The 22,377-nt window shown below is 54.0% G+C and overlaps 1 protein-coding gene across 1 annotated transcript in view; it reads right to left on the bottom strand.

Annotated features, from left to right (window-relative positions):
* Nucleotides 1–22,377, bottom strand: part of FA2H (fatty acid 2-hydroxylase) — a 47,008-nt gene that overhangs the window by 5,022 nt on the left and 19,609 nt on the right. The window contains exons 2-4 of the mRNA XM_081108101.1: nt 13,546–13,638; nt 4,070–4,212; nt 3,364–3,470 (exon numbers count right to left, since the gene is read on the bottom strand). Coding sequence (XP_080964227.1) covers nt 3,364–3,470; nt 4,070–4,212; nt 13,546–13,638 — 343 coding nt within the window. The remainder of the gene's footprint in view (nt 1–3,363; nt 3,471–4,069; nt 4,213–13,545; nt 13,639–22,377) is intronic.

Raw genomic sequence — 22,377 nt, forward strand, 5'->3', positions numbered from 1 at the left:
GGGTCCAAATGGGAAGGAGGCCATGAGGACCTATGCTGGCCTTGGAGGGGTCCTCTCAGGGAACAATGGGGTCACTGACCAGAGATCTGAGAGCTTCCTTACGGGGACTAAGAGGAGCAGCTGTGGCCGGTGATGGACATGGGCCGGTGGTGGACATGGGCTGGTGGTGGACATGGGCCTGGGACTATGATCCGAATGTGTCTCTTCAAAATTTTTATGTTGAAAGCTACCCCCCAAAGTGATGGTGTTAAGAGGTGGAGCCTTTGGAAGGTGATTAGCTCATGAGGGTGAAGCCCTCATGAAGAGGATTAGTGCCCTTATAAAAGAGGGCCCACAGCCCAGCTGGAGTGGCTCAGGTGGTTGAGCATCATCCTGTGTGCTGAAAGGTATGCGGCCGGTTCAATCCCCAGTCAGGGCACATACCTGGGTTGTGGGTTCGACCTGGTCAGGGCATGTATGGGAAGCAACCAATCAATGTCTCTCTCTCACATCCATGTTTCTCTCTCTTTCTCTCTCTCTCTTTCTCTTCCTTTCTCTTCCTCTCTCTAAGCATATCCTGGTTGAGGATAAAAAGAAAAAAGAAATAAAGAGGGCCCACAGAGCTCCCTGTCGCTTTTGTCCATGTGAGGACACAAGAAGATTATAACCTGGAAGAGGACCCTTACCTGACCCGGCTGGCACCCTGATCTGAACTCCCAGCTTCTAGATCTGGGAGCAACACATTTCTGCTGTTTATAAGTCACCCAGTCTGTGACGTTTTGCTGTAACTACGTCCAGATGGCTAAGACCCCTGAGAAGACCCCTTGCCTTGGTGGCGTCGGGGAGAGGGAAGAACGATCCCAATGAAGCCAGGAGAGCTGGGCAGTCATTGATGGAAATGTGAACCACCATGGACTGGAGAGCAAGAGGGACAGGAAAACACACAGAGAAGTTTCAATGGGCACGACTTGAAATCATAGCATATGGGGAAGATGTGAAAAAAACTGACGATGATTAGCACGGAGGTGAGGAGACTGGAGATGTAACTGTCCAGTGTGAGGTTCCCAACACCCACCCTCTCATGCCAGCCTGCGGTCCTTGAGGCTCTTATTTCCTTTCTCCATTTTGTTCATTTCTTTTTTGTTGTTGATCCTCACCCCCGGATATTTTTCCCCTTGACTTTTAGAGAGAGTGGAAGGAAGGGAAGGAGAGAGGAGGAGGAGGAGAGAAACACACCAACTGGCCACAGACTTTTGTCTTCACCTTATTTGGGCTCCCTCCACACACACAATCCTCATGGAGGCCCCCATCCCCACCCATGCCATGTGGTTCTGGCCTACCACTCACTTAACCTGCTTCCAGGCACCGCACTTGGGCACATCCTGAACTGCAGAACCCCTCTGCTTTTCCAAACACATTCATGCACACATCTAGGAATTTCAGCCGTGAGCTGGTGGCTCTGCTCAGCCTCCACTGCTTCTCGGGTCCCTGACTCTTCTGCACGGATGGATGCTAGTCTCCCCTTGCCCAGCAGCTGTGTGGGGACCTGTCAGCCGCCCCTTGCCTAGCTCTGTGGCTCTTACTTCTTCTGCCTTGCCTGGCGAGCAGGGAGGTAAGGGAGGCCTGTGGACACATATCTTACACTGCCATCACGGTCACGGGCTCTACACTGGACCTTTACTAAACAGCACATCTCAGCTCTCTGCAGAGGCCTGCAGTTCTGACCAAGCCCTCAGATCACCCTCCCTGTCATGCAGAAGAGCCTCCTCCTATAGGTCAAGTCTCCGCCCACTCCCTCACCCCAGCATCATCCCTGTTGGCGCATCTGCCCCGGAGCTGGTACCGAGTGGCATCTCTAGAGGAATCCTGCAGAGGGACCTGGGCCAAGGCTCCGGCAGCCCCTTCCCCCTCCGGCCGCCAGCCCTGGCGGCTCTGCCACTGTTGCTGATTGTTAGGGAACCCTGGGTGGACAGTGGGCGATTCAGTGAGCAGGCTTTCTGAGCAACAAGCCCTGTGCTGTGCCTGAGCTATTCAGCGTGGGCAGAAAAGGGTAACCTTGGCTCTCGGGGCGTGCGTGTTAACCCTTGGTGACCGGGAGCAGCTCTGGGCTCTGGGGAACTTGCTGCATCTTGTTCATCCCCGACCACATCCTGGTCCAGGCAGGAAAACAGAAGCTCCCATCACTGTGGCCGTGGCCACATCATCTACACCATTCAGGTCCTCTGCTTGCCACTCCCAGGAGCCGTGGGCAGGAGAGAAGCTCAGAGTGAGGGCAGAGGAGCCTGCCTCTGGCAGAGGGGGGGCGCTCCAAGGGCTCAGCGTCAGGAACATTACACGTGGTTGGGAAAGGAAAGCCCACCTGAGCTACCCCAGTACCCTTCTCCTGCCTGAACCCTCTCCTGGCCTCCATCTGAGCCTCCCGCCACCGCCCTGAGGCAGGCTGTGCTAGGACATCAGACCACCAGGGCAGGCGGCATGGACCTGGAGGCCCAAGGGAGGCGGCAAGCTTGGGAGGCGGGCTGGCAGAAGTGGCCGCACCCAAACCCATGGCTGCCCTGAGAGACTCAGTCCCCTGGGCTCATTGGCAGCCCTGCTCTCTGTCCCCTGATCCCTGAAGCTGGGGGACACCTGGCATCTACATCCTCGCCACATGAGCCCGAGTCGCTTGTCTGACTTCTCTGAGGCTCCATTGCCTCACCTTGAAAGGGCATGGTGATAGTCCCTTTCTCATGAGGCTGTTGGGAGGGTTAACCAAGATGGTCCCTGGAAGGCACCAGGCTTGGCACGTAGAAAATGCTCATTAGAGGTCAGTGGGGCTGTGACTCCGAGTCAGGGGTTCTGTTGCCTGGGCCTTTGCTCAGGAGACACTGCAGGACATTCCCAGATCTTTCTCTTCCAGGTTCTAAGCTGTGCTGTGTTCACGGGCCATTCTGAGTCTAGCTCTTAGCTGTGCCACGTGGTGAATGATTTCATTTAGTTTCTTGACAATCCCAGATCATACCTTTTCTAGTATTAGACTCAGTGATAAACCTCTTTTTTTACTGCTGTCTCCTGACAAATGATTTTATTTAGTTTCTGCTAATGCATTGCTGTTCTCCTCCTCTTCCTCTTCTTCCCCCTCCTCCTCCTCCTCCTCCTCCTCCTCCTCCTCCTCCACCTCTTCCTCCTCTTTTTTTCGTCTTCTTATAATCCACTCAGGATTGGGGCTGAGGGAATCTGACAACATTTTTCTTTGGAAGACTATTTCTCCAGAAAGGTCTCACTTCACAATGACTGTGATATAGTTTTGGGTTCTGTCTTCGCAGAGACCTAGTGCCAAAAGGAACACCAAGTTCTCCCACCTCCAGGAGCCATGGGAGCAGACCAGGAAGGGACCAACGTTACCTGTGGTGAAGGAAGCGAAGAGTCGGACATCGCCCTGGGCGAGGGTTCGGTAGTGGGACCAACTGAGGTACAGCATCAGGGGCATCCAGATGACGGGGACGCTGTACCTGCAGGAGGGCCACCAGGGTGAGAGACAGACATGCTCAGGGGCTCGCCGGGGCCAGCTTTTCCAACACACCTTTTCACTAGAGGGGGGATGATATGGCACCAAAGCACGTGTGGACAGCATGTGGAGATCTGGGGTCAAAGGGGCACTGCTGGGGCGGGTGGGAAGGAGAAAAACAGAAGGAAGGCCGTGAGTCTATCTGCGTGAGTCTCTGAAATGAGTTATTGGCAGAAAAGAACTGTGTCCCTGTGGCTACAGACTCTGTGCAGCTGAATAGATGCTGACCTCTTGTGGCAAAGGAGCTAATTGCAGGCAAAATTGTTCCCATGGGCAATAGAGGCTGGAAACCCTTCGTAGGAATCTGGAATAGAACAGGGGTGGCATTCAGACTGGTTTCTGGCTGTATGTCGGTGTGCCACTCACTCAATGAACAAACCACGCATAGGAATGGATTATACCTACGGCATGTTCCACTATCCCCGAGAACCTACAGTACAGCTCTGGGCTGGGATTGGGGGAGAATGCCCCCTCCCCTATTGTATCTGCCTGATACCCTCAGGAGAGAGGGACAGCCCTCCATGGGCTCAGTGCGGGGCTCACCAGACAGTCTTGGTGAGGGCCTCGATGAAGTCTGAGTAGAAGAGGCGGATGGGCCTGGTCACCGGCTGGTGGACCCACTCATCGTACTTCTCGCCCAAGTGGCCTACCTGCCACAGCAGGGGCTTCTGCCAGTCTACCAGGTCCTGCAGGAGACAAAGTCAGTGGACACTTGATATTCACACCTGCACACATTCATGCTCCCGTCTCCTGGTTATAGTATCACAGTCACCATCCTTTACCTCATGTGGTCGGTATAAGGTTACCTGCCCTCTCGCTTTAGTGATTCAGGACTTAACCAAGCCACTCATCTCAGCTCCCGGCCAGAGAAATGAGATCCAGGACAGGCTCATGACCTAAGCTGGCGCAATAAGCCATCAGACACTCTCTCTTTCTGCTGGAGTGGCTAAGTTGGCGGGTATGAGCCTGCCTGAGGACTCAGTTAATCCAGAAGGTAGCCAATCTGGGATCTAAAGACACCAAATCCAGGTGATGACACCTGAGCATCCAGATTCATCCATGCCTGAAGCTTGAAGGCCTGCCCAGGACATTGTAAGTACAGGAGCCAATACATTCTGTACTACCATAGGCTTTCTCCTCTACCAGAGGCATTCTTCTTGGTGTTGGCCTGGGCAATGCACATCATTTACTAGTACATTAGCACATGCAAATAATGTATACATAACTAAAATGGAAATATAATGGAAAATGTGCTCTAAATGTTTTACTTACAGGGATATAAGATCAACAAGTTTGGAAGCTGCAGTTCTAGGCAATGGGAAGCCCTTGAAGATTTATGATGAGTCAATGTATTGTAGATTAATCTGAACCAAAATCAGGAAACCCAAACCAGTAAAGGACAGTGAAGTTGTAGCGAGGGGCCACTTTCAAAGCCTGGCTCTGCCATTTATCAGCTGTGGGATCCTGGGCCTCTCAGAGCCCCTCAGCTCTCTTGTCCTAAAGCCGATGTGCTCACCACCCGTAAGAGAGAGAGGGCAGAACTTGTTCTGTGTTTGGCACAGAGTGGATGTCAACAGATCTCCAGCACAAGGCAGTTAGGTGGCTACTGCGGGTGAGAAGGGGGTGGTGTCAGGGAAGAAAAGGGGAGGAGAAGGAGATGCACGGAGGAAGAGCCCAGAGCCCGGGAGAAAGAGGCAACTGTGATTCTGCCACCTGCCTTCCTCATCCGCGGCTGGACTCTCATCCTTGCACAGGCCCCCCCACCAAAGCTTCCAGCCCCACTGGAGGCGAAGCTAGCCTTGCCATCACAGCCTTGGAGCGGGGACGTAGGGCTCTTGCGCAAACAGGGCAGGTCGCTGAGCGGTCTCTCTGTGCCTGCAGCTAGAGGAAAAGGCCCAAAGATGGTTGTGGTTTCCTGTTATGTGAACTTGGCAGTTCCAGGGTGCTGGCTGTCCCCTGCTTCCCAGGCTGGAAGAGGACTCTGGTCAGTCCAGAAGCATCCCATCCAGCACCCATTAAACAAGGCAGCCATCCAAGCCCCACTGAGTCGCTTGACTTTCTCCAGTCCCCGCATCTCCTTGACTTTTTCCCCTGGGTCTAGCAGGAAATGGATTTACTGGGTGCCTGCTGTCTCATTCCTTCCATTCCACTGTCTCAGGTCTCTACACACACATACCCAGCACCACCACCACCACTACCAGGAAAAAAAAAAAACACACAAAAAACTGGAGGAACCAGCTATTGCTCTATGTTTACACATTATCTTATGCAGCCTACAGAGCCCCACCTCAAAAGAAGGGAGGCCAGGGTCATGGGGAGAATTTGAGGTTTTGCCCCAATTGCAACACCATTGAGAGCTAACACTCAGAGCAATTCTTACATGCAGGCATGACTCCTAATTATTTGATCTTCAACATACCTCTAACTAGGCAAGTACTGTCATTACTGTCATCTTGCAGATGGGGAGACTGAAGCAGAGAAACTTGCCCCAGGTTACCCAGGTATGTCTCTCTGATGAATTGGCCCTGTAATCATTGGGAAGCAGCCATCTTGGTCCCTGGCAATACTCCTTGTCCTGAATCTTAATAGAGCCACACCAGGCTTCCTTATGCTTGCTTGGCACGGCCTATCTTTCTCCATTCTTTTACCTTTTTTTATTATTATTGATTCAGGTATTACATATGTGTCCTTATCCCCCCCACCATCCTTTTACTTTCAAACTATGTACATTTTTACATTTAACATGTATCTCTTGGGTCTTGTTTTTTTGTTTGTTTGTTTTTTTTTAATCTAGTCAATCTCTGCCTTTTATTTGAAGTGTTTAATCCATTTTTATTTAATGTGCGGTAGTACCACCATTTTGCTATTTGTTTTCTGTTTGTCTCCTCTATTCTCCTTTTTTTTGCCTTGTTTGTATTAATGAAGTATTTAAAAATATTCTATATTATCTCCTCTATTGCCTTTTTAGCTATGCCCTTTTGTGTCCCCCCCGCCACCCCCCCCCCACGCATTGTTACTCTACAGATGATAATACACATCCTTAACTTATTACCATCTTTCTCAAAGGTTTTCGTATGTTCTACTTTTGTATGTCACACATGGCACTCCATGCCTGGCTTTCATTTGTACACTTAATTCGAATTAACTGCCTTAGACAATGAATGCTTCCAGCTATTGCACAGGGGTGCGTGCGGCCCGTCAGGCCTCTCTGTGAGCCTTGCTGTGGTTTGGGCAAATTTTCACCTGTTGATTCAATTTGCCCTCATTTTATAGAGAGTAGAAACAGCATAGGATTCATAAGCTTGATTCAGTTGAGACCCAGGAAAAATGTCTAGGCAGGCAGCAAACAGGGACTCCAGCCTGGAACTTCCACCCTACTGTGAGGGAAACAGAACGGGAGGAAGAGCAGGTGTGGAGAGCTGAAGCTAGAAGAGCTTGTATACAGGGGTGGTGGGAACAGAGCCAGCACCACCCCCGGGCCCCCTGCCCTTTGGAACACAGGGCCTTTCCGTTGATGCCCTGCTGCCCACCTGACCTTTGTACATGACTTTGGATCCTCCCTGAACAGACCAGTAGGCAGTCACCATACAGATGGCGGACTCACAGCCTAGAGTTGGTCCGGAGGCTGCCTCTGACCAGCTCGCTGGCCTTGGAGGGCCTCAGACCCAGGCTCCGTGTCCAGCCCCCGGTGCATTTCTGCGAGATAGCGCTCCTTGGTGCCCATGAAGGGCCACTGCACTCCGGGGGCTGAAGCACCACCCTGGAGGACTCCCCGGAAGGCTCACTCTTACTCTGCAAACATCTCCCTCCGTCCCCAAAGGCCAACACCTGTGCTTCTACCACGGTAGCCTCAGCCCACTATTCCAGGGGAAGTAAAATGAGCTTCCATTAAGTAGAGAAGTCCACCTACTGACTCTTCCCCCTTTTATGGATGAGGACACTGAGGCCGAGGGGGCTTACGTGATTCTTGGGAGGGGGTTGGTCGGCCCTGAAGTGGGAGCCCCCTTTCTCCCCTCCCCTTCCACACAGTCTCCCAGGAGCTGGGGCATTCACTGTGTGCTCCACCTGCTTAGATGGTACAAGTACTGACGGGTGTCTTTTCTCAATTCTCTTCCAGTTCTGATTATTGAAGGGGAAGTCTCAGCGGGGTGCTAATATGCCCAACATCTCTCACTTGCTGGTCATTTCCAACGTGGCGGCTGGCTGGAAACTCATCATGGGAAGGGAGGATGCAAAAAAACGACAGCTCAGATCCCATGAGTGGGAAGGGCCTCGGGGTAAATTTCACTTCCTGGCAGAGGACCCCTTGGCTAACCCTCCCACAAATGGCTCTCTTCCTCCCAAGCTGATGCCTGGTCCTGCCCTCTTCCCACCCCTACTTCCTAAGGCTTGGGGGGCTGGGGAGGCATCAAAGGCATCCGCAAAGGTCTGACAGCCTCTGTAAGAGGTCAGGTGGGGAGCAGGAGAGAGGAGTTCTGAATAGGTCACACCTCCAGTTCTCAGCCATTTGGGGGCTTCCATAGCTTGCCTCACAATAGCAAATCTTCCTTTACACAGCTGTGGGACCTGTTGCTCAGAGAGGGCAAGCGATTCACTCAGGGTTGCCCAGCTAAAGCGGGACTGCATAGATGAGGGTGAGGGGTCTTTTGGTGAACTGCTAGGCCCCAAGCAATAGGTTGGGCCCCCCAAAACACATGCAAGTCCAGGGAGAGTTTGGTTAAAGCACCTAGTGCCAACTGTGTGTGTCCCATTCCCCTCCCCCACCCAGCTCTGTCCCTGCCCCAAAGGGAGGGGGAGGGCCTCGGCCTCTCCCGGCTATGCCAGGAATGCAGCTGCAGCAGGGCCAGGCAGGGGGAAAGGGCAGCCTGCCGCCCAGAGGGTGGGTGGAAGGGCATGCGTGCTGCCAGGCTGGGGAGGGGGCCTCCCTCGCTCTCCCCATTTCCCAGGTGCCCCTCGTCCTGGGCAGCACGGAGCCAGGTGGCACAGAGCGCTTTCCGGGGGCAGCCCCGGAGCAGGAGCAGGAGCTGGGACCTGCTGCTCTGCAGAAGGGGCACATGCAGGGAGAGGGGGAAGCTGCTCTGTGCCAGCAGCTCCTCCCACGACCACAGCCGCAGGCTGAGGCAATTGTTTAGAGAAATGCCCGCCCAGACCCCAGAGCTCACAGCTCCGGGGCAGCTTTCTGAGCCAGGAAGGCTCCGATGGGCTTCCAACCTGTGGGGGTTGGTGGGGAGGGGAGTGAGGACAAGGAGCTGGACAGGAATCCCAGGACATAGTGTCCTGCATCCTGGTCACAGCCCCCTGGGCTCAGACTTCACGGCCACTCTCCTTTGTGAGCTGTGATGCGGAGAACTAGGGCCTGCAATGGCCCCACTTTACAGATGAGGAGACAGGTGCAGATGCTGGAGGTGGGACCTGCACCTCAGTGCATCGTAACCCAGAACCAGCAGGTCTGTCAGCTGGCTCAGGACCCCGTGGGGAGAGTCAGCCAGCACAGAGGCTGTGAGGGACCCAGCAGGGGTGTTCAGTGTGGGGGTCCATGGGGGCCCGTGGTGGCCTTGCAGAGGTGGCTCCTCTAACTGGAAGCGCCTACGTTCAAGTCTACAGAGGCGGTTCTGGACCAGCGTCCTCCTCCCTGTACCCAGGCGATGGGGTAGCTGGGAGGAGACCTCAGGCTCCCCCTGTGAGGGTTCAGGGAGCTGAGAGTGGCCGGGCCCAGGGGGTGAAGGGGTCAAAGCCCCCTTCGAGGGAGGAACGCCAGTGTGACCTCAGTGCTTGGGACAGAACAGCCAAGTGGCTCCGCTGCCCCACTCCCCCCCAGCCCCCCCCCCCCCGCCCCCGCCGCCCCCAAGCCTAAAGTGAAGTCGGCTGGTCTTGCACTGGCCGCTCGCTTTCTGATACCCTGTGCACCCTCTCCCGGGTCCTCCTGACAACCCCACACTGTAGGGAGGGGAATAACGTCCTCCCACTTGCTGAGGGAGAGACAGAACATAGCTGCCTATGGTCACCCAGTGGTATCTCCGACTTGAGCCTGCCCCGTCCACCGCCCTCGCAGGATCAGAGAGCCAATCAGAGAGCCGTGCCCAGCCCTCCTACCTGGTTTCTCCCTAGAGGAGGTGCGGGGGGTATTTTTTGAGCACTCCCGAGCTCTTTGGCAGAGGGGCCAGGGTCTCTAGGCCAGGGAGCAAACAGGGAGAAAACTCAAGACCCTGGCCCAACAAGGACAGTCTTGGGGAGGTTGCTGTGGATCCCTCCGGGCAGCCAGGTAGACGGGCATCCTTCTGGGGCAGGTCAAGGGGAGAAAGGAGGCCAAGGTGACATGGAGGGTTGATGCTGGGAGGTGAGCCAGGGCTGCCCAGAGGTGGGCCGGCCAAGAGGACCCTTGTGCAGATCCAGGGCTATTTTCCTGAGAAGTGACTTAACTGAGGGTCCCAAAAGGTTCACCCAAGCGGCCAATATCAACATCTGCCAGGCTCCGGGGACACTTGGAGCAGCCCTATGCTAAGGGGTGTGCGCATGTGCGCATGGCAAGGGGACTTGGAGAGCCCACGGCTGCATTTTGCTTTGTGACACACCTGGCCTGATGAGTCTACCTGTCTCTCTCTTTTTTTTTTTTTTTAATATTTTTACAGAGAGGAAGGGAGAGAGATAGAGAGTTAGAAACATCGACCAGCTGCCTCCTGCACATCTCCTACTGGGGATGCGCCCGCAACCCAGGTACATGCCCTTGACCGGAATCGAACCTGGGACCTTTCAGTCCGCAGGCCGACGCTCTATCCACTGAGCCAAACCGGTTTCAGCTACCTGTCTCTTAAGGGAAGAGAGTGGCTTTCACCCAGTGGAGGGAGGGCAGGTTCTGCTGGAGTCTGGCTTAGCCTGAGGGGAGGGATGGGGAAGAGGATGTGCAAAGCTTTGGAGACAACTCCCTCCGGGGACCTGCTCAGCCTCCTCCCTCCCTCTGCCACCCTCTCTCCCAAGCACAGGCCTCAAGGTGGGCAGGACACGTGGAGGGGCACCCACAGGGGTGGGGCTCAGCCGCAAGCACTGGCTGTGCTAAATGTACCCGCAGAGTGACTTTGGGCAGGAGACTGAAGCTCCCCGTCACTGTTAAATTGGGGTCTGAAAATCTTATCTCTTCAGGATTAAATTAGATAACTGGATCATAAGTTTAAAGTGCTCGGCCTGCGGTGTCGGGCACACGGTAAGAGCTCAGTAAAAGAAATGCTCATTCGGCCCTAACTCTGCTGCCCAGAGGGATTTGGGCAGGGACTTCCGCCAACACTTTAAATCACACCCGTTTCATCTGGCATCAGAAAGCTGGCCCCCAAAGTGGGCAGATGGCTGCCAGGGGGGGGCTCTGCACCCGACACAGTGAGGCAGTGAGAAGAGCAGGTGGGACAAATGGGGCAGGTGTGTCCAGAGCGGGAACAGTGGGAAGCTCCTGCCTCCTGTACTGGGCAAGCCCCAGGCAGGCTGGGCTCCAGAAAACGGGGAGACGTGTGGGCTGTCGTGCAGGGTGAGGGGCTAGAACCTGGATTTTCATCCCACAAGGAAGCCTGGATCCTGCCTGCCTGAGTGATCGGAGGGATGACTTAGAAATGGTTCTAAGAGCCCAACTGATGTGGCTCCGTGGTTCAACTTTGACCCATGAACCAGGAGATCAGGGTTCGATTCCCCACCAGGTTGTGGGCTCGATCCCCAGTAGGGGGTGTGCAGGAGGCAGCCGATCAATGATTCTCATTATTGATTTTTTTTTTCTTCTCTCTCCCTCTCCCTTTCTCTCTGAAATTAATAAAAAATATATTTTTAAAAAAGAAATGGTTCCAATAACCTTCTATGCAGAACCTGAAAATCAGACTATACCACACCTCTAAGCAGGGTGGGGGGCCCTGGGCTGGTTTCCTGGCCCGTCTGCTGTACCTCCTCCCTGTGTCCCAGCACCCCAGGTCCCCTGGCTCTTTCCAGCATGTCCCACCCTGTCCCACCCTGTCCCACCCACCCTGTCCCACCTCCTAGGGGAGGCATGGCCATGGGAGCCCAAGGCTCCCTTCCTCAGCAGTGCCCAGAGGCGCTTCCCTTGAATGCAAAACAGGAAGGGTTAACTTTGGCAAATCCCTTTGCCCTAGAGGTAGATGAGTTTAAAAAAAAAAAAGGCAAGGAAAGTACTGTTCCCTCTTCCTGGGAAGCCCAGCTCCCCAGGCTGGGTCTCTTGGGGGGACTGGGAGCTCCCTGCTAGGGTGGTTCTCCTTACCCTCTCCGGGTCCAGCCCTTGCCCCTCTCTCTCAGCCCAGATGGGAGGGTGTGTGAAAGAATGACAGAGGCAGGGAAGGTGAGTCAGGCTCGACCTGTCTGAACATGCTGGCAAGGAGCCAGGAGCAGGCCCTGGGGGAGGAGGGGAAGGGGAGGGCGCCTCATTCGCTCAGCTCAGGTCGGGGCACAGGTGATGGTGGAACAGGCTGGGTGGCCTTGATCCCCACCCACCCAAACCCCCGTGCAGTGACGGGGCTGGGGTCAGCCTTGGACCTGCAGCCCAGGTCGACTGGGAGGCTCCTTCCCCGCAGCAGGATACTGATCCAACCCCGCTCAGTTCCCTCAGGAAAGTATTTTCTTTCCAAGCCCACAGATGCTGGTGCCAAGGATCCCTCTTCATGGCTCCTTTTAGTCCCGCCCCCTGGCCTTGAGCCCCGGGCTGACTGCCCTCAGCCCCACCCTCCTCATCTCCCCCTGAAGCTCCTCCTCTCCCAGGGCGAGGTCCTGACTCCACCGCTTTGGGGGTCTCTGTACCATTCAAGCTGGCTGTCTTCCCCTCCGTCCCGCCCACATGCAGAACCAGCCCAAGTCCCCAAACTTGCAGAGAAGTCAGCCATTTGTAGCAAGACCCCCTTCCTCAGCCCTGGCCTGGGCACTGAGCACCTGTGGCCAACCTGGGGCTCAGAGCCAGCCCACCAGGTTCCGGCGAGCTCCCTGGGGGCCTGCTGTCGGTCCGGCTAGCCTTCTCCTCCCTGATCTTCTCTTTCCCTTTTGGTTACAGGCCCCTGGAAGGGGATGGGCATGGAACAACCTGTCCCAGCCCTTCCCACAGAGCACACACGCATGTCCTTGCTGTGGGCTGGCGGCTCTTCAAAGGCGGTGCAATTCCCCTGTGACAGGCACCATCCCCGAGTTCCCGGAGTCAGGGCCTCAGGAGTCCTGGCCAAAGGGGCCCGGCAACCAGTAAGCTTTGTGTCCCTTGGGCATGCTTCTCGAAACTCCCCACGTTGTGCTAACTGTTGACATGGTGGGGGAGGGTCTGTCCTTCCACCAGACTGTGAGCAGCCTGGCTCAGGGGCCTGTCCTGCTTGTCTCTCACCTGGGGTCCAACACAGGCAGGGACATGTATGGATAACCCACTTGTGTCTTTTCCAGGAAGAAAAGGCAAAATGACATTGGGTCAGTCCGATGACCTAGGCTGGAGGGAAATGGCTCCTACATCTGGTTCCCTGCAGGGCCCCCCCTCCCCCCCAGAACATGGAGAGGTTCCTTCCACCTGGGACCAACAAAGGGGGCCTGCCTAACCCCCCGAGATGCTGGCCTCTGAACACCAAGGGAGGTTTGGTGTCGGGCTCTGCAGACAAACACCGCAGGTAGTTCGCTCGGCCCCCGCCGCCCCAGCAGGTCCCCCAGTGACCCTTGCGAGTGATTGCTAGTGCCTGGGCAGCTCTGCCTGGGCACCGGTCAAGCTGGCTGTCTGGGCCGGCTGACCCTGCACTGTGCCCTTCTCGGTGTCAGGGGTCCATGGGGACCCTCCCATGGGCGCTTGGGCTTGGCTCTGCACAAACCTCCTCGTGCACAGTTCTCCTGTGCCCGTCACAGCCTTGGTCACACGTGCTACCCAGGCGATGCTTGTACGCAGTGGGCATCTGCTTCCCGGCCTCATCTTTCTGGGCAAGCGTCACAAATAACTACAGCCTTTGGCTCCACACACCCTCTCCTCGGCCATGGGAGCCCCCGATCACCATTCCACCCCATCTTGTGCCAGTTACCTTGTCCCAGTCTACCGCTTTGAGCTTTGGCTCCATCGCTGGGTCTGTCTTCTGCGTGTCCGCAGAGACTGCAGCCCCGTTCTCCACGGAACCCTGGGGAGAGGAGGGACGCGGTGATTAGGTGATGACTCACAGTGGGTGAGGGCAGAGAGCTCAGCTGCCCCACGTTCAGGCAGCCAGGTGTGGTGAGAGCCCATGGTGGGGCAGGGTGGACGGAGACCAAGGATAGTACTGAGGACATTTTGAACACGGTAGACAACGATGTGTGTGGTATTATTCTCTACATTTTTCTTCTCCTTAAAAAAAAATAATTTCTGCAAAAACAAGAGGCAGAAAGATCCAGGGGTGGGGGTGGGGGTGGGGGTGGGAGCAGCAGCAGAGAGACTGTAGGAAAATGAGCTATTAGTGGGAGTGTTCTGGGCAAGAAGGGCCCTGCCAGCCTCTCTCCTGTCTGTGGCAGGTGTCAGGCAGAGGGAGTCGCAGGAAATCACTGGCAGGCTCACTGTGCCACGCCCAGTGACTACCCTCCCTGGCAATTCCACAGAGCCCATGGGTCACAGGCTGGGCCAGCGAGGTCCATGTGCCCACAGGAAAGAGAGGCAGCAGAGAGCGAGGGAGACGGTCCCTCCAGGAACTCCCATGTGTGGGTCAGTAGCCACACACGGTGAAACTGGCAGAGGAGTGCCCAAATGGGCTCAAGGTTAAATCACAGCGGCAAAGAGGCAAAGTCAGAAGGTAACAGAATGCGCTAGGAAAATCACATGGTCCCAGCTGGCTCTGATGTCACTGGGTGAGGCTGGAGAGGGCAGGCTGGCACGTAGCTAAAACTCATGCTTTGTCGCAGGAAGGGTGGGGAGACCATTTGCCGGGGGCCTGCCCTCTGAGTCCCTGTGACTGAAGGACACCGTGATGCTAGTGGCCACGGACGAGGCCCTGGAAGCTGAATATCGGCAAGAACCCAGGAGCAGCCAGTGGGGTGTCTATTGTCATGATTCTTACATTTTTGCTTCCAGATGAACCAAGAGAACCTGATGGTGACAGTGATACTGGCATTTCCTAGGGAAACTCATCAGTAACCCAAATCAAGGCAGCTTGCATGGTCTTGCCTTGGTCTGGTATTATTTTACTTTTAATCCTCACCTGAGAATATTTTTTTCATTGCTTTTCAGAGAGTAGTAGGGAGGGAGGAAGGGAGGGAAGGAGGGAGAGAGAGAGAGAGAGAGAGAGAGAGAGAGAGAGAGACATTAATGTGAGAAAGACATATCGACTGGTTGCCTCCTGAGCATGCCCCAATCAGGGGCAGGGAGTGGACCTGCAACCAGGTACGTGCCCTTGACCAGAAATCAAACGGAGACCCTTCAGTTCTTGGGATGACGCTCTAACCACTTTGCAACATTGGCCAGGGTTATCTCGGTATTTTTCGTCTGTGTCCCCGTGCTAATACCTGCATTCTTTTAAAAAAGTATCTCTGATGATCTCTTAAGGACAAAGAAGAACTTTATAGTATATCAAACAATGAAACTCCCTCAGCGTCCAAAATGAATGTCATATAATAATCTTGCCACTTCTAGTTCTGTCCTACCCTCAAAATACCCCAGGGTGCCCCCGATCACTGACTTCTTGATTCTCCTTCCCTTCTGAATAGTTATTTTCCCCTTTCTTAAGTTGGGTGATCCAACCCTTCTGTGCCCACAACCCCACTTACTGCAACTCCACCATCTCAACAAGACGGAAGGCTCACTTTGGGGCCTGCAGGGAAGGGGTCCTCACGTGCCTTATCTTTTCATGGTTTTGTCTGTGCTACACTTTCCAGACACCCCTGAGGGGCAGACACAGAGCTATTTGGGGTACATCCACCTAAACAAATCCCTGGAAGCAGCAGAAAAGGTGGTCGCCTCTGGCACGGGGCACAGCACCCATCGGTGCAGCCCACTCATCCACTCCCTCCAGTCTGACTGTTTTCTGAGAGCATTAGTCCTTGGCTCGGCTGGCGGCCTCGGGTTTGCAGCGACCACTCCTGGTTCTTTCCCTCTAGGATAGCGGTTCTCACCTGTTGGTCGGCAACCTGTGGGTCGCGTCCCCTTTGGGGGTCGAACAACCCTTTCACAGGGGTCGCCTAAGACCATCAGAAAACACATATATAATTACATATTGTTTTTGTGATTAATCACTATGCTTTAATTATGTTCAATTTGTAACAATGAACATACATCCTGCATATCAGATATTTACATTACGATTCATAACAGTAGAAAAATTAGTTATGAAGTAGCAACGAAAATAAATTTATGGCTGGGGTCACCACAACATGAGGAGCTGTATTAAAGGGTCGCGGCATTAGGAAGGTTGAGAAACACTGCTCTAGGACCACACAGGCGCTTTCTCCTTCATCTGCAGGACCGTACATATTTGCGGGCAGCCGAGACGCCCACCCTCTGCCATCTGCTTTTCCCCAAGACTCTGTTAGGACATACCAGGGTCTCTAAGCACAGTGGGTGGTCCACGTTCCTCTTCCAAAGCAGGTGTGACCAGCGGGTGTGATGGGACCAGTGCTAGATGGGCTCGTCTCTCTCGCATGAAAGGCCACATTTCAGGCCATGGGAACTGAGCTCCCATTGGCCCTCTTAGCACATGGCCAGCTGAAGCTTACTTCATGGACGGCTGCTGCTGGCGTGCTGTGGAGAGCTGTGTGCCCCCGGAGGGCCTGCTCCCTGGAGGGCCACAAAAGATGTGCGAGGAAGATTGGGACACCCGGATGGTGATGAATGGGAGGCGGTGGCCCCTGGGAAGCAGAGAAAGCCTGAGAAATGGGATCAGCAAGGGGGGTTTGCAGGGACAGGAAGCCCGGCTCCCTGTAGCCTCCTCTATGTAAAGTCTTTCCCCTGCATTTCCAAACGCCTTTCCTGTTAAGCCTTTGGATTAACTGCAACATTTCCCTCTAGCCAGCAGCAAAGGTTTTCCACCTTCTAAACATGCCTTGCATTTCCCTTCTCAAATGTCACCCTGTCCAGGAGGATGACAGCGGTTTTGGGCACATCCCCAATATTCACGGATGCTTACTCCGCATCCAGCCCTTTAATCTTCAGAACAACTGTCTGAAGGAGGCAAGATTATTACCCTTGAGAGATGAGGAGACCTACGCCTGGGGCAGTGCCATAGCTAGTGAGAGCTTAGACTCCAGAATATTCTCTCGACCACTGTGCGTTTCTTCCCGAACCATGCTGGCTAGACACATCTCTTTATGTTCTAACTTTCAGAAAACCATACTCTCCGCGTGTCTCATGGCAACAGTTGGTGTTTATGATTTCCTGCCTCTTGTCCTCTTTGGACGTTTGGGTAGTTATCCCGTTTGTCCAATGGCATTACGGATTCCAGTAGGGTGGGAAACTACTGTGTCCTTTTCCCAGGTGCCTAGAAGGGGCTCCTGATGCTATGAAATGCTCCATTCATATTTCCCCAAGTGGACCATGTTTCAGTGCTAGACCTTTGCAAGATAGCCAGGGACTCCTGCAGTGCTGTGGGCTGGGCTGCTGGGGCTTGGCCCTTCTTGGAAATAGAAAACAAATGGGTGGGCGCGTTTGCTTAGAGGAGAGTGGTGGCCCCGGATACTCAACACGCCGACTCAGAACATCCCTCTGGGCTGGAGAGGACAGTGTCCAGGACCAGGGGTCAAAATTCCAATAATTTGGGCCATATATTCTCAGTGCCCTTTGGCCGAGTCCCCAGAACAGGCACGAGTAGGACAAAAAGTACGTTAGACAGATAAGCGATTGCAGTCATTTTATTTTGCCAAATAAAAATATTTCCTAATTACCATCAGCAGCATTTCATAAAAGAAAGGAAATTTCACCCTGGCCCGTGTGGCTCGTTTGGTTGGAGGGCTGTCCTGTACAATGAAAGGTTGTGGGTTTGATTTGTGGTCAGGGCACATATCTAAGTTTTGGGTTCGATCCCTGTTTGGGGGGGTGTATAGGAAGCAACCTGTTGATGTCTCTCTCTCAACATTAATGAAAAATGTCTTAGGGTGAGGATTAAAAAAAATAAAAGGAAATTTTAATACCAAATAGGTAGGAAACGCATACTTTCAGAGTAAAAGTTGGTCCTTCCCAAGGAAGGGCAGTTGGCAACTCTACATTGACTTTTTTTTAAAAAAGATTCTACTTAAAAATATTAATGTAAAAGAATTACACTCTAACATTTTCTTCTGTGACTATGAGTTGTACATAATTGTTTATTTTTGGTTCCAGGTGGTTGGAGTCCTCTGGCGCATCTTTCATCTCTAATCTAGGGGTAACAGAAAGTAGATCAAATGTTCCCTTTGTTCCAGGTCTAAGGTTTTACTTTAAAAATGACTAAAAATCCAGCGTTGCAGAGAGATGTTGGCTAAAAAATGGAAACAATACTTTTGAGTGTTTTTTCCTTCAACTGGAAAGTTTCCAGGTGGGGTGAGGGACGTGGAGGACGGGGAGCGGCTCACAGGCTGCCATCCCCGGCACAGAGCAGTCAGGGATGCTCTCAAGACAGTTGTCACTTTCTTTTTAAAAATCTTTTTTTTAAAAATATATGTTCATTTATTTCAGAGAGGAAGGGAGAGGGAGAGAGAGAGAGAAAAACATCAATGGTGAGAGAGAATCATTAATAGGCTGCCTCCTGCACGCCCCCAACTGGGGATCGAGCCTGAAACCTAGGCACGTGCCCTGCCCAGGAATCAAACCGTGACCTCCTGGTCTAGAAGTTAACCACTGAGCTTTGCCGACTAGACACCAATCCCCTATTGATGAACACTTAGGCTGTTTCATTTCCCCTCTGTAATGAACCATGTGAAAGTAAACATTCTCACGCAAACATTTTTGTGTATTTGTGGACCAACACCATTGGGGCTCTGCCCCCCGAGGAACAGAGGGGAGAAATAGAGGCAAGTCGGGGTCACTTTCTCCCGTCCTTCTCCTCCCTCCTGCTGCTGCCCCAGTTTAATCACAATTTAAAAGTCCTGAAGCCACCAGGCAGTAATGTCATGGGTGACAGGCTTTTGGCAAATAAATCCCCAGACTGACCATATAAACAAGGTGCTTTTGGGGTGGCCTCATGGGGACTACACCCCGCCCTGGCAGAAGCCCAGGCTGTTCGTCACATGATTGCACACACCTCCAATGCAGGAGGAGACTTCAAGGAGAGCGAGGGCAGGCAGCACGCCGGCGCTGCCAATAGCAGAACTGCCTTCAGGTACCAGGAAGTGTCCTCTGATGCATCTTCCATTGACTATTTTTCTTGCGTCTAGTTGTGAGCTTTCAAAAGGCCCAACCACCTTCCCCCCATGCAGACGGGACAAAGACCCTCCCGAAGAAGGTCTCCCATTCCCACCCAGGGGCTGCTCATCTCTGAACCTGGAGTCTCAGGAGCCAAGTCCTCCTGGGAGTCGCAGGATCTGGGCCACGTTTTCCAGGCTTCTGGAAACACCCCAGTGTTTATTTTATAGTTGAGCCAGGCTCACCCTTGAATTCCACAAGCAAACACCATGCATGAATCAGACGTGTGTAAAGGTCATTCCTGGGAACCAGGGTATTACTTCAACTTTAAACTTGGAAAAAAGTTTCTTGGAAACTTCCACAATGCATTATTTAAAAGACTCTCCTGACCCTGGAAGCAAGCCACAGGGAGCTTTAAAACCCAGAAAGCATCAGAAAGCGAAGACGACGTGTGCTCTTTTCCAGTATTTGAGAATCAATCCGGGTGATGCCTTCAGATGAATAAGTCTCACATGGTGAGGGAAGTGAATAATCCTGTGGTCAGACACACTGGCTTTCACAAGAATGGCCAGCCCAAGTGTTCATGGGTGTGGCTGCAGGTGGGGTGTCCAACCCACCTGTGTCAGGCGGCAGTTTTCTTAGAGCAGCGGTTCTCAACCTGTGGGTCGCAACCCTTTTGGTGGTCGAACGACCCTCTCACAGGGGTCGCCTAAGACCATCCTGCATATCAGATATTTACATTACGATTCATAACAGTAGCAACATTACAGTTATGAAGTAGCAATGAAAATAATTTTATGGTTGGGGTCACAACATGAGGAACTGTATTTAAAGGGCCAGAGGGTTGAGAACCACTGTCTTAGAGGGTCCACATGAGGGACAGAAGCCTGTTCTGGAGCAAAAAAAACAAACAAAACAAAAACAACAACAATAAAAAAACAGAGATGAAGACCCCTCCTCGCCCTGGGCCCTCCGGCCCCTCCACTCTGGGAAGGAAGGCTGGGGCTTGGCTAGGAGCCCTTGCGTGGTCTGGCATGTGGCTGTTTGGAGGATTGTGGTGAGTGGATAGCGCTCAGGCTGAAAGCATCCTACACGTTTCCCTGGGAGTGTCTTCCAAGCTGGAATAGCAGCTCCGTGAGGGCAGAGGCCCCGCTGTGAGGTCCCCAGGAGCTGCACAAGATCAGCACTCAAATACTTGCTGAATTATCATTAGGGAGCAGATGGTGGCCTGTTTAACCTCTGGGGACCCAGCCCCAGAGAGGCCCCCAAAGTGTGGGCAGGACAGGCCGGAGGAGAGCTGCCGATGCCTGCGTGTACCAGGAGAGAGAGGGAGGTTGGGAGGCAGGCGCTGCCCATTCAGCACTGAGAACCACCAGACATGCTGGGCCACGAGGTGGGGGCAGCGAGGAAGGCATGTTGATCTCCTTAGGTACCCCACCCCCACCCACAGCCCAAGCCGCAGGGAGACAAGCCAGAGAGACAGGAACGCCAACTGTGGCTTCTCCCCGCACAATGCCAGCGCCTGGCTGGTCACGTGGTATTATTTCCTCTCAGTTGAGCCAAGGCCCTGCTCTCCTCTCGTGGAGATGGCTCTGCTACCACCACCGCCCCTTCTCCTGGGCTCCGGCCCCCGCACGCCTCTCTCACACTGTGTTCAGCACCCTCGCACCCAAACTCAGAGCACCCAGGAGCTGTTCCCCGCCGGCTCCCTGAGGTCCAGCCAGTCCATGGAACACCCCTGTCACTCAGGGCCGCCTGAGTCAGGGGAAGAGTCCAAGGTCAGGGTCTAGTCTTAGACGCTGCAATTCAGGACAAAGCTTCCGGCCAAGCTCCATTACCAACATGCTGCGCCCCCTGAGGATCATCCTCTTGGAACGAGAAGACGCTTCTCTCTGGCAGGGGCACCCCAAGTTCCTGCTCTGTCCCCAGAGGTTGGGCGGGTGACACCAATGAGTGAGGCAGATGGGGTGTGGTGCCTAATATGGACCCATTTTGTTTGCATAGCAAACATGTAGGCATAGTCTTCATCTCCACAAGGAGAGATGCTCACATTCATTTTCCTTAACGCATGAGGCACCAAGAAACAAAAACAAACAAAACCACAAAGTACTTTTTCTCTAGAGATGTTGGTACAGAGAAACAAAGATGGAATCCCAGACTGCACCTACATGGGCCAACCAGGCTGCAGGGTCAGCTGTACCCAGATGCTTGGGGGGTGAGGGTGGGGGGTGACAGGCCGGTACCAGGGGGACCAGAGCCCCAGCAAGGTCCAATGAAGGGGGACCCCAGGCCTCCTCCTCCCTCCAGTCTAGCAGAGAGGATTGGCTTCAAGACAAGCAGGGGGTCAGGGAGCAGAAGTGGGTGGCGGCTGCCGGTTTTACTGGGTCTCGTCCCCTTGGGGTGTCCGGAAAGGAGACAAAATCCACGAAGGGGAAGGAATCGCAGTGGAGACGCAGGCCATGCTCCAAAGAAGTTACCTCCAGGGTCTCACTTCCCAGTGCAGAGGCCTCCCCTCCAAATCCATCTGTGGAAGGCCTAGACCCCGTACCTCATGCCGTGACCTTGTTTGGAAATAGGGTCATTGCCGATGTAATTGGTTAGATGAGGTCATGAGGATGGGCCCTAACCCAGTGTGACTGGTGTCTGTATAAAAAGGGGACATGTAGACACAGACACACAGAGAAGGCATGTGAAGATGAAGGCAGAGATTGGTGATGCAGCTACAAGCCAAGAAACGCCAGGGATTTCTAGCAGAGCAGCCCAAGGAGGGGGGAGGGAGGGGAGAGGCCTGGAAGGGATCCTGGTTTGCAGCCCAGAGGAACCAACCCTGTCTACACCTTCGTCTCAGACTTCTCACCTCCAGACAGTGACACACATTTCTGATGCCTAAGCTACCCAATTAGGGGCTCTTTGTTATGGCAGCCCTACAAACTAACCCAGGCCTGACCCAGTCTCCCCGGGGATTAAGACAGGGCCTCGGAGGGAGAAGGAATTCAGCCACGGGAGGCATCCAGGGAGACGTGGAGACAGGATTCCCTCTCCTCGGAGGCTGAGGGGTGTCAGAAACTGGGGCCTGCTCATCAGGACAGCCATCCTACCAGGCCTGCAGAGGCAGCTCCTGAAGGGGGGCATCCAGGACCGCCCTCCCCAGCCCACTATCTCCTGTCCTGGAGCCAAGGTGGCCTTGCCGCCCTTCTGCAGGGCCTGAGAAGTCCCTCCCCAGTTCTCCCCATGTGGGAGGGAGGCAGGCTGAACTGGGGGGTCAGGCAAACCGCAGCCCTCTTTAGCCTCCTGGCCTACTTTGTACCCCCTGGCTCCAGCCATGTGGCTCCTGGGACAAAGTGCCACCTCCCTGGTGAGTGTCATTACCACCCTGGCATCTCAATGATATCAACACAATTCTCCCCAAGGGGTTCCACAGATGGGGAAACTGAGGCACAGGGGACCAAGTCACTGATTCAAGGACTCTCAGATGATGGCTGGGAGAGCTAGACATCCAGCGCCTTCCAGTGCTGTCCCCGCTGAGACCTCCTGCACCCTCCGCTGCCCCCTCTGGAGGACCACCAGGTACTCCAAGCCCCAGGCC

This window comes from Myotis nattereri, assembly GCF_964212035.1.
Source record: "Myotis nattereri genome assembly, chromosome: 15".
Lineage (NCBI taxonomy): Eukaryota > Metazoa > Chordata > Mammalia > Chiroptera > Vespertilionidae > Myotis > Myotis nattereri.